At 37.5% G+C, this 12,634-nt stretch overlaps 1 protein-coding gene across 3 annotated transcripts in view; it reads left to right on the forward strand.

The window, feature by feature from the left end:
* LOC308190633 (uncharacterized protein) overlaps window positions 1-12,634 on the forward strand; it is a 288,343-nt gene that overhangs the window by 47,472 nt on the left and 228,237 nt on the right. The window contains exons 3-4 of one of the 3 annotated variants that reach the window (XM_080582249.1): window positions 9,221-9,266; window positions 9,594-9,825. The exons of the other annotated variants lie outside the window; for them this stretch is intronic. Coding sequence (XP_080438375.1) covers window positions 9,221-9,266; window positions 9,594-9,690 — 143 coding nt within the window. The 3' untranslated portion in view covers window positions 9,691-9,825. Of the gene's footprint in view, window positions 1-9,220; window positions 9,267-9,593; window positions 9,826-12,634 lie in introns of those variants that run through there. 3 annotated transcript variants of the gene reach the window in all.

Below are 12,634 nucleotides of genomic sequence, written 5' to 3' on the forward strand. Positions count from 1 at the left end.
GAACAGCGTGATGTTAAAGTCAAACAATGTATAGGAGTGGTTGCTGAATTTTCCAAACTGTAAATGAAACCCTTTTTAGTACTGAGGAATAATATATAACTGCATCTAAATGTGCTCCCTTTTATGTCAATAGGATATTTATCCTTTGTTTTAAATAGAGACAAAGTCTCAAATGCAGTAATTATGGAGCAGTAATTTATTTATTATTAATTATTGTTACTTACCAGTAGTTAAGATGGAATTCTGTCAGAGAACAAAAACTCATCTATCATGACATTTCTTATAAAATAATATATTTTTTCATATTTTATACTTAAAATAACATGGCATACCTTTGCATCAACGTCAAGTACAACTTAACAAGTAATACTTCACTGTTAAGCAGTTGCATATCTTCTAAAAGACTGTCATTATTTGGCAGTGGGGTAAAAGCATATGTACCTTAAAGCCTAAGTAGCAGGATGGAATAGGACAACCTGTGAGTACATTGGCCTGTTCAACTTTTTATGAATTTTGTGTCTTAGACATATTGTAGAGCTCATAATAAAAGAAGTGTAATTTTAGTAATTTGAAAGATGACTAAACAGTGACCCAGAGGTGGCAGAGCTGTTCTTCTTGTAGCCATATTGGAAGCTCAACACGTGAATCTGAATAGGCGTGCTGTCGGAAGCATCATATCCTCAGCCTCACACAGGGCACCTTAGTTTCTTTACACCAAGTATGCCTATCGCAGAGATTGCAGGTGTGACCGTATTTGTATTTGAGCAATCAGCTTATTTAGAGCACTGTTTCTAGTCATTTTCTGTCTGATAAATGCTTCAGACTTGTGATCTCATCTCCTGACTCTAACTTGACATCCTGATCCCGTGTGCTAGCTTTTGACACTTTGCTTTCTTCCCACTCATAGTTCCTGACCTTAATCATCTGGCAGGACCATCTAATTCCTGCCTTCCTTATGCCTGTTCTAACCATTAAACTGTGTTCCCCAACACAGTATTGTGTGATTAGTCTCCAAGAAAAAAAGAAAAAGAAAAAAAAAAAAAGGTTATTTTTTGCAGGCTAAATGGAAAATCAGAGTTTTAAAATTACTTCTGCTGTCCTCTTACAGGATACAGTTGCTCTGGGTGAAATGTAACTGAAAAATGGTCCATTTAAATAATCTATTAAGAAATATCAGAAAGATTTAAATCTAAATGTCTACATCTGTTAGTGCTGTTGAGATATTTCTTTAGCACCCGCTCAGCAGGGGGGGAAGAAGACTTACAGAATTCAGAAGTTAGTAAGAAAGGAGAAGTTTTGTTTTCATTCTGACTAGATCAGAAAATTATTTTTATTTCTTGTACAGTTTAAAGAAATGTTTGAACAAGTGGCTTCTCCAGATGAAAAATATCTCTTGGTAGTACAGATATTAGCTTTGTTCCTGTTTTTTTCACCTTTCTGAGAAAGGATTCATGCCTGAAAATATTAATAAAATAAGGCTTATCATGACTTGCTTTTGGGCCATTTGTCATTTCAATCCTTAGACCTGAGTGACAAACATATGGTGTGTGTAGGGTGTGTGGGTGGGTGGGGGGGGTGGGAGGGAGGGATAGGGGGCGTCTTATGCTGCTCATAAATTCTACTGCAGGTGACTACATTTATTACTGGCACTAGGGTTTTGTATTAAAATAAAGCTTTAGATTAGAAGTTGGTTATTTTTGGGGAGGGTTTTGGTTTTTTATTTGTTTGTTTAGGGACACAATATACAAAAAGTGTAACTCACCAGTGCATCCTATACATGCAAGGAGAGAATTGTTCATTCCCTTGGAAGCAACTATTTTTTTTTTTTCAGGGAGAGAAATTCCCCCAAGACATTTTACTGAATCAAGCAAGAGAACAGTAAAATACTCAGAGCAAAGAGCTGGGATCCTGACACCAAAGAAGATGATGTTGAGTGAAGTAGATAGTTAGGCAGAGAGGTCCAGAGTAAAAAATCCCTTGTATCCCAAGAGGACGAGGTAGAGAAAGCCTGAAAGGGAAGACATGCCCTGACATTACACAGTGAGTGGGGAGACAGTTGTGTGGGAATCCTTTTGCTTCATGTTCTTTTCTCCCTAGTCAAATGGAATTTCCTTTCCTTAAAAAGTTATTCTTTTTATTTTTTTATTTTTAATAATGCATGCTTTCTGAATTTAAAAGCCTTTCTTATTTTTGGTGGGCTTACTATAAAGGAATAGGCTAGTCACTTCCAAAATACTGATGGATGCATTTTCAAACCAGCTGTTAGTAACTCATTACTTTATGCCAGCTGATACTGGAAGAGCAGGCACAGTTCCAAGTCAGGATGCAAGAGAGAAGACAAAAATGAGTCTCTTAAGCCTCATTCCTCTCTCCTTTCCCTTCGTAAGGAAGGATACCATTCAGGTTAAAACTGACCAAAACATGGAAAGCTGCAAGTGCACTACAAGTTGTAGAATACCACCAGACTAAATACCAGGATGGTAGTGGCAGTAACCATTCAATTCCCCTGCTGCTTCCTCTGTCTTTGGAGGCACTGGGATGCCTGAATGACTGCCTCACACATGAAAGAGGAAGGAGATTAGTGACAAAAATCTTGCTGGTGGAAGTATAGAAGGTTTTGTTTGTTTGTTTGTTTGTTTGTTTGTTTTTTAATTATTCTTTTGTTCGATTTCTCCCTTGCAGGTGGTTCTGTGACAGTAAATAAGAAAGATCTGTATGGAGACTACAGAAATCTGGCCTCTTAAATCATCATTGAAAAAAAAAGAGATTTGGGAATCTAAATCTAATAGATGTTACATAGGTCTTAAATCCCTTTTGTTTCCACTTTTTCCAAGGAATTAAGACATCTAAAGTGCTGTGAAATGTGTGTTGTGTTTTTTTTCTCCTCCAGTATGTGTTTTGTATCCCTCTCATGGGTTTCAGTGTCTAACAATTATATGTTCTTTTCAGTCCTAACTTACAGAACTTGGATTCCAGGCACTTGAGTCATCCTGGTGCTTTGTAATAATCTACCCAGTTCAGGGTGGCGGGGCAGTGTATGTGGAGGGAGTGCTAACTGCCACATGCAAGTAAAACTTGGAATTTAACATAATCATTATTTGACATAATTAGATTTTCCAGTAACCATGAATTAGCTAACAGCAGGTCATATTTAATCGAATATTTTAAAAGGAGTATACTTGAACATTTTATTGGCTAATGTCACTATATTTAAGTGTCTGTCAGTATTTTCATTAGGAACCATATTTTGGAAAATGGAGTTTAATTAAACAGTAGCTCAGCTGCTCTAAATTTTGAGAGCTGGCATGCAGGCTAGATAGAAAATATTTTACAACATAATTATGGCCCCAGAGGAACTGAAGCAAACAGACAGGACTTTCACCTAAGTTCTCAAAGTACACCTGTCAAGAGCAAAATCTAAAGAAGCTGAAGTGAACAAGGGAAGAGTTTTTTGTTTTGTTTTGTTTTCATGTAGCTTAATAGAAATTACAATGTAATCAGCTGGAAGGTGAAAAGAGTTTAAAAAGCAAAAGCAAAAATTACACTGCCTTGATTTTTGAAGAGGAGGGAGAATGTATTGTAACAGGTCTTCCTCTGCTCCCCAGAAACACCAGATCTGTTAAGTAACTGCAAATATATGCAGCCAGCGCTTTATAAACATGTGCAATCAGAGTGTAAAATTCATAAAGAAGTCAACAGGAGAAGTGGCATATAAATTTTGTTGCAAATATATCTTCAGGGATATGTGGAATTATTTAATAACCTCTTGATATAATGCTGGCACTTGCAATGGAAGAGGAGAAGGCCAATTTTAAGCATCGGAGGTTATTTTTAAGCTGTATCATCAGCCAGTGTATGCAAGGTCCAAACAAAAAGTGCTAAAAGTAGGAAAGAAGAAGCTGTTCTGTAATTGTACTGTATGGCAGTTCAACGTCCCGTCTTGGAAGTTAATTAAAAAGTCATTTACATTCCTCCATGAACAGGATTGAACTTCCAATACCAGTAAATGAGGCATGTCATCACTGCCTGGTATATTTCATACCCACCTTCAGTTCATTCAATTTCCAAAGCATATAATTCTTTCTCAAGTTTCTTCAGTGACTCTAAAAGACCAATACAGTACTGAGGACTACTGCAGCACAGATGTTCTGTCAGTGCAGATGCTAGAAGAGTGGTGAATTGGTAAGATGCACAGAGAACTAAAGGTGAATTATTTCAAGCATATGGATGAAATCTCCTGCCAGACAAGGATGTTAAGATAGATGATATGAACATGTGCGAGAAAGGTTTGTAGTAGGAAAATGTCTGAAATAGAGCCTGACTGAATTGGTATAGATCGCAGGTGTATGGTTTTGTTTTTCTGGTTTTGTTTTTAAAAGAGTGTGATAGAAATGGCAGAGGTTTAAAGAGTGTGTTTTTTGTTTGTTTGTTTTTCTTTTTAACAACAACAACAAAAAATACAGATTGTGGTCAATTGTGACAATAAAATAATAAACTTAGTTCTAGGGAGCATAGGACTGGATGCAAAATAACAATAATAATAATAAAAAACCCTCAGCAACAGTATGCATATTCTGATATGACGTGTTTAATTTTCACTTCAAATTTGTTCCAATTTTTTTGTTTTTGGTGGTAATTTTAACTGGTGATCTGTTCTGTCAGATTTTGTATTTCCTGGCTTTCTAGCTCTAGCGATCTGCCTGATTGGGTTGTCCATACTTCACTGAAAGATGTCTTTTTGTTGTTGTTCTTTCCCTTCCACAATCCTTTTGTCATCTCATTGACCTGAAGTTGCAGTTTCCAGCTGTGCCCAGCTGTGTAAAGATGTGTAGGAGAATTCTCTTCTTTGTTTGCTCACCAGATTCACAGCTACCCACGGTTGCTGCTAAATTTCTGAAGATTCTTCTAGTCATTCTACAAGTAGTGGCCTTGCTTTGTCCATAGTTAGCAAGAAACCTAGCTGGACAAAAGCTCTCTTCCTCAATTTCAGTCACTTCCCCTCAAAGCATAATGATACTTACTGCCAGTCAAGGCATGTTAGATCCTGGCAGGCTCCCTAGAGAATTTGCACTTAAAAGTGTCTGCAGTGGGTTATGAGAGGTGTGAATGAAGATGAGTATAAGACATTGCAGTCCCGCCACAGTATCAAACTATAGTATTTTTTTTTTCTGTGCTATGAGTAATTTGATAGAATTGTGCAAGTACCGTCAGAGTAGACTAAATTTCTGTTTCCAGGTGATCTGAAAATATGCATATCTGATATTCCTCAATGTTCGACTGCAGCCAAAACTGGTAGATGCTAGAAAGGAAGATTTGACAAATGGTGGAGTCAAGAATAAATGAGTTCAGGGGTCCAGAGAACAGAATGGAAAAGAATTTTCTTGTGAAGAAATCAGGTAACTTAGTTGCAGCTCTGTGACTTGCTTACTAGCCAAATTTCTCTTTTTTTTTTTTCTTTTTTTTTTTTTTTTGTTTTTATTTGTATGGCTCAACCAGTGAGAGTTTATGATCAAATTGAATTGTATACCACTCACCAGTACACAGTTATTATCATTCATAACTCAGAATGGGATGTTTCCTAAGCATTCTTTTTTTTTTTTTTTTTTTTTTTTTTTTTGTGACTGAACGGAAAAAGCTCTCAAGTAGGAAAAATAGGAGCAGGAAAGCATGGCTAAGCTGTAAGAATTAACATATTAAGGAATAACACTTGTAATTTTTTTTTCAGGAATTCAAAGAAACATCCAGCTCTTCCACCTCCCTCTCCTTTCTTCTGATGCTAAACTTCATTCCTTCACTATCCACTTTTCTTTAGTTGTGCCATGATTGGCTTTATTTGCAGGAGAATTACCTTAACACAAGTAAGATGGTTTTGCTGCTGAATGAAGGGATCCCCATAGGCACCTTTCCATAACGTGCATCATCTACCACAGTTCTTCAGCTCATTTGGACCTTCCTTAAGTTTTTGTGAATGGATCTTAGGCAGAGATTCTCTCAAGCATTGAAGGATCTAGTATGCACACTCACATGATTCCTCAGCTCTTAACTTGCTGCTACACTCTGGGCCATTATTTGAAAACAAATAGCCCTGTTTCCTCTGCTTCCTAAACTAAACAGATGATAAGAAAGAAGCAGGAGTAATGATGGAAGCTCAAGGTATCAGGGGCCAACAAAGAGGACATCAATCCTCTTAAAGAGAGAAGCCTCAGTTGTTCTATTATGATTTTGAAACTAATCATAACAATTCAAGCTTAATCCCATAGTTGGTAGGGTGGGGGCCTTTGTTTATAATGTGACATTTGATTTCCTTAACAATGTCTCTGGCATTTTGCATTAAAATTTCACCTATGTGAAGTGTACTGAAATCTGTCTGACATTTATTTACTCTTTATGTTTGAAAAAAAAAATCCATCAGGGAACTGTTTAAAAAAAGATAGTATTGCAACAGCTTTCTCTGAAATGAATAGGATGAGATAGCTTTTAGAATTGTACCTTGTTTGCTTTTTTTTTTTTCTTCTTAAATTAGATTTTGGATCTCTTGTCAAGTAAAATAATGTAAGATTATTCCGAGAAGAGCTCTTTTTTTTTTTTTTTAAATTAGAATTCAAGAGGGAAAACCTCTAACAACTTTAAATTACACCATCCCAGGCCAGCACCCTGATCTTTAAATGAAATGCTTATAAAAATTTAAAGTGCTCTAGTAATTTTAAACCAGTGTATGCTGCAATGCCCAGAACCCTGATTGCCTCCAAATTTCACTTCCAATAAATTTAAATTGCTTTGTGCAATGCAGAGTGATTTAAAATTATTGGAGTGCTTTAAATTCCATACCGAAGTGCCTATAAAATTTGAAGTCCTCCAATAATTTTAAATCACTTCATGTTGTACTGTGATTTAAGCCTATGTGAAAACAAAGGTCCAAGCATCCTATGCTTTAATTTGTAATGATAAACAACATTGGAAAAATGGCAGTTAAAGATGTATATGAAACATGCCACTTCTCAGTGAACTAACTGAAATAGAGATGTCAAATATGAGAAGGAAGCATTCAAAGACAAAAGTTAAGCTGCTTTTGTACCTCTTTACTCTGTGCTGATGCAGCCTCACCTTTGAGTCTTTTGTGCAGGTTTGGGTGCCGTAATGTAAGAAGGACATAAAACTACTAGAGAGTGTCCAAGGGAGCCTTCCTTTGGAGATGAGAAGGGTCTTTCATATGAAGATGGTGAAGGGTCTGGAGGGGAAGACGTATGAGGAGCAGCTGAGGTCCCTCGGCTTGTTCAGCCCCGAGCAGAGCAGGCTGAGGGGAGGCCTCATGGCGGCCTGCAGCTCCCTCACGAGGGGAGCGGAGGGGCAGGCGCTGAGCTCTGCTCTCTGGGGACAGCGACAGGACCCGAGGGAACGGCATGGGGCTGGGACAGGGGAGGGTCAGGCTGGGGGTTAGGGAAAGGCTCTTCACTGAGAAGGTGGTCAGGCACTGGGACAGGCTCCCCAGGGCAGTGGTCATAGCACCCAGCCTGCTGGAGTTCAGGAGGCATTTGGACAACGCTCTCAGACACATGGACACATGGTCTGATTTTTGGTTGGTCCTGTGTGGAGCCAGGGGTTGGATCCAATGATCCTAGTGGGTCCCTTCTAACTCAGGACATCCTATCATTTTGTGATTCTGTTAAGATAAAAGGGTAACTTTTTTTTTTTTTTTTTTTTTTTTAAGTGAGAACTACTTCCATAGCACAGGTCCTTTGGAGTGTGAGATTAGGAAAGTTTGTGAATATACATGATTGAAATTATTCACCTTTGTCACAACTGTAATTAATATAGATGACTGCTATTCAATAATCTGACATTATGCACACTACTGAGTGGGAACACACCTGAAAGATGTGTCAAGGCAACGCATCCACGTTATTTGGAATATGTTACACATGAATGAAGCCAAATTCTACTCTTAATTACACCACTGTACGTTCAGAGGTGCTTTCTTCACTTTAGGATTTGCTTTGAAAAGTACTTGGTAATCTTACAAGATAAAGTATATCTTAAAAGACGGTATCTTTACAGGATAGTTTCCTGAATTCTCTTTTGTATCTTGAGCAGGTTTTTGTCATCTAGTGAGCCAGGAAATAAGTAACAATAATAACAGTGTTAACAGTGACTCATATTAATGCTTTGGCATTTTGTATCTATTATATCTTACATGGGCAACACTTTCCAAAAACATACAGTGTTAGCTTAGCTTGGCTTCCAGGGAATTTCAAAGGGAGTTTTCTCTTTGTGGAGGTAAAGAATGTTGGTTATTTGCATGAATATTCTTTGAGGGATAAAAATCTTGTGGCATTTTTTTCTTTCTCCAATGAGAAATATAGCAAAATCAATTGAATGAAGAAAATAATCATATGAAATAGAACTAAAGTACATCTTCATGCATAAATTGAGTCAAAATGGTTATAGTTGTTTGAAGTCGTCAAAGATACTATTATTTTACGACCCATAAAGAAGTAGCTTAGTGTTTAATCTACTCCCCTGTAATAGGTTTCTTTTTTTTGTTTTGTTTTGTTTATGCACCAAATAACACACTCAAAACTAATGCAATAAATGGCATAACCTCAATTAATTCATTAGAGGAATTAACTTTTTGTTTATAGGCATAACTTCACCTGACACAGGAATTATAATAGAGATATATCATTAGTTACTTGGGATCACACTATTAGTCTGAGGAAAAACTTAGAATCTTTTTACAAATGTGTAAAAGGAATTTTACATAGGCAGAATGGAAACACCAACAGAAAATGGAAAATCAGCACCATTCTAGTGGAATAAGTAAACCAACTTTATTATCTCTAGAAATCCTATGGACACATCTGAGAATTATACTTGAGCCGTAACATAAATTGAGGTTAAGGGTCCAGTCACTTTTTTTTCTCGGCTAGACAGTGCTAAGAAGGCTGTCCTGCCCGTTCTCTACTTCTAGGCTGTGTGTTCCTGATAGTGAGGTGGCAATTGTCTTTGACTGTGCTGTAGATTTAAATGACAGTAAAGCTTTGTTTCATCTCAAATGCAGTTTATTTCATTGGTTGGTGACCTCAATAATCATTCCTTCCTAGGCTAGGAGGCTGTGAATTTCTAGGATATGACTAAGCCAGACAGGTGACAAAGTACATCTTTTGGCAATGTAAGATGCATCTGACCCTGTTGTTTCTTTTACTCTTTTGTGCCTTCTGAGGTGTGCGGGTACAACATTCTGAACTAAACAGAATAACTGCTCACAGGTAAATAAGAACAGCATTTTAATTTAATTTAATTTTATTTTTTGAAGCTGTCAATGGCACTGTGAGAAATGTACAGCCTTTCTTTTGTTTCAGAGTAATTTTTTACCACTAGTAAAATTCAACTTCAGGTGAAAGGGCTACTAGCATTTGTTGTTTAACTGACTAAGAACATTTGTATTTAATGAAACAGAGAAGCAAATTTTGGATATAACGGCATTACCTAAGAGTGGATAAAGATAACTAAATACACCAAAACTTTTTTGTTTACTGTTTGTCTTTAGAATGCTGTGCGGTTACCATGAGCATCTTTTTTTTTTTTTTTTTTAGTTCTCAGCTAAGCACCACACAGGCACTTGCTTACTGTCTCCCACAATCAGACTGGGCAAAGAATAGAAGAAGAAAACCAAGAAAACTTATGGGTTGAGATAAAGGTAGTTTGATAAGGAAAGAGGCAGAAAAGCAAAGCAAAATGATTGATGTAAAGACTGCGACTCACTACCTCTGAGCAACAGACTCAGGCAGTCTTTGAGCAATGGCTACCCACCAAGCACTTCCTCCCGCCCCCCCCCCCCCCCCCCCCCCCCCCTTTTGTTGTTGTCGTTGTTTCTTTTGCTGAGCACAGTGTTGTATGGCATAGAATATCCCTTTGGTCAGTCAGGGTCAGCCATGCAGGTTGCATCCCTTCCCAACCCACCCCCAGCCTACTTGCTGTGGGAGCAGAGTGGGGAAAAAGAGAAATCCTTGGTGCTGTGAAAGTACTGCTCAACATTAGCCAAAACACTGCTGTGTTATACACTATTTTAGTCACAGATTCAAAACAGTACCATATGGGCTGCCGGGAAGAATATTCAATCCATCCCAGCCAGATCCAGTACAGTTTTGTAAAAATATTTTCCCTTGTTCTTGCATTTCTTTTGAGACCCTTTTGGCTATCTGAGTTAAAATGAATGATAAATCAAAATGTGCTATTTGCCCTGAAATTAAGATTTTATAGGGCTCCGTTATGTGTATGCTTAACCATTTCCTTCTGTGCTTCATAAATAAAAGCAGTGCTCTCTGTAACTCAGTCTTTCAAAGTTCTCTTTGCTGTGTTGGTAAATTAGAAAATGGTCAAAAAGTGAAGACAATGTTAGAGCTTTAAATTTTAAAGAGGTTTAAAACATATAGTATTTATGTAATGGGAAGATGGAATTGAGAAAATGTAAATCCCCAGGGTATGGCTGAAAACGGAGTTTTGAATGGGGGTCCACTTATCAGAATTATTTCTACCTGATTCTCAGCTCACATCTCAGCTGCATCTTTTTGCTGGTGCCACTGTTGAATAAGTAGCAAGTGTTGCAGGGCTAGGGAGCGAATGCCAATCTTTCGCATTTTCTCAAAAGTTTAGCTATTGCTGGCTTCTGAAATACACATTTAGTGATGTTCTTATGATAAGGGCTGGGGAAAAAGCCAGTCTTTGGACTTGTGGGAAGCCTTTACCAGCTTCCATGAGCAGGTCTGATGGAAGAAGGCAAAATGGCACTGTTGTATTTCCTCTGTGCAAGATGAAAAGCCTGGGGAATCCCATTCAGCAGCAGCTGTGTGAACCTAAAGTGCATCCATCTGAAGCTCTTGCCAAACTTCTGCCATCCTACACTGAAAGCTTCACACTGGATAGAGGAGATGATATTTAGGAAGGAGATATCTATATGTGTTAATAAGAGGGTAAGAGGAGGGAAGGCATTTATGTCCCTGCATTCTTAAAGCACAAAAGCAGCATTACATTTAACTGAGTTTAAAGTGTCTGGTTGAAAGTAAATTCAAAAGTATTCTTTTCCTGAAGTATTCAAGATGTTATTCTGAACCACAGAAGGAACCTGAAGAAAACTCATTGCACAAGATGTTGGGCAGGTTGGAGGTGTTTAAGAAAAGTTTGGGCAGAGCATTGAATGAAAAAAACGTCCAAGTCGTGGCACATTAGCAATGAGTAAATCCCACAGGTTTGGACAGGACAGAACCTTTCTCTCTCTACACATGAGAGGCCCACTGAGAGAAGGCAGAGGAAGGAGAGGATGATTTAAGTAGTAATTTGTGGGAAGACTGTGATGACTTCTTGCATCTTCCTAAGAGTCACCTGGTATCAGATACTGTCAGGGGATAGCCTTGGACTTGATAAGCCACAGGAGGACCCACTGTAGTGTCATTGCCAGTCTTTTATCTTTTGTAATGTCTTTAGTAATTTAGTTTACTATCACTTGCAGATGTACAGCATCTAAAACTACTCAGTATGTGATGGACACACTGAGCATACATCATTCTCTTCTGTTTTTCTGCTATATACAAAAGATTCAGATGATTCCCATTTCTTGCAATATTCCTTCTTAACCCTTCTCCCCATCTTCATATTCAGTCATTGTTCATCTCTCTAGAAATACTAATATGTCTAACTATACTAATGTATCTAACTATGCTAATATATATTATTAGTTTTGTTCCTCTGTTTGCTTATGGAGCAATTCTAATCCTTGTCCAGCTTTCTTTCTTGTTGACTCTTGTGTTTGCTATTTCTGTTTTGTTTCATGAGCAACTTCAAATGTTAAGGCTGAAGGAGTAGTAGTAAAAAGCCAATGGAAAATCTCCTTAAATCCCAGAGTTGGATAACTTTTCTGAAATTCTCAGAAATACTTTTTTTCTGTCTTTCAGTTAGATATATATCATTTATCGTGGTGCTATACCCTGGATCTAAATTGCCCAAGGCTTAATCAGCAGCCTGTTGTGGAATTCTACGAAAAGCCATTTGAAAAAATACATCCTCATAAGTTACATCGTGAGCACATAATGGCAAGCAGAATGTTAACAGCTTCTGTTATACAGCTTTTCCAAAGCACCAATTTGGCTGTTAACATGCGATCCTGCCTTAAATCAGCCCCTGAATATTATTCCACATCTTTTGACTGCTACTGTAGATTTCTTCATTGTGCATATGCAGAAGGTTTTATGGCAAATTCTTGCTTTTAGAATTATGTTTGTCCAGAAATTACATTGCAGCATAGCACAGAGATATTAAACATTCTAAGCAGCAGTCATTGCATCTGTCATTTATTCCCGGCTCTATCTTCAAGATGCTTTCCTTTCTAAAAGTACTTAATTTTCAAATACTGAACACAGAAAACAACCTCTAGCACAGAGGTACAGAAGAAATATTTCTAAAGGCTGTTTATTCAAATAATAGAATTTGTTAAAAGTAAGAATAGGAATTAGCCTGTTGTTGTTTTGTTTTGTTTTTCTTTAAGGCTCTGCTGAGTACATTAACTGTCTTGCCATTCTTTATGATTGGCATGACGCAGCACAAGGTCATGAACATAACAAGACAAATAGACTTTAGAGAT

This window comes from Anser brachyrhynchus (genome assembly GCF_964034855.1).
Source record: "Anser brachyrhynchus genome assembly, chromosome: 2".
Classification (NCBI taxonomy): domain Eukaryota; kingdom Metazoa; phylum Chordata; class Aves; order Anseriformes; family Anatidae; genus Anser; species Anser brachyrhynchus.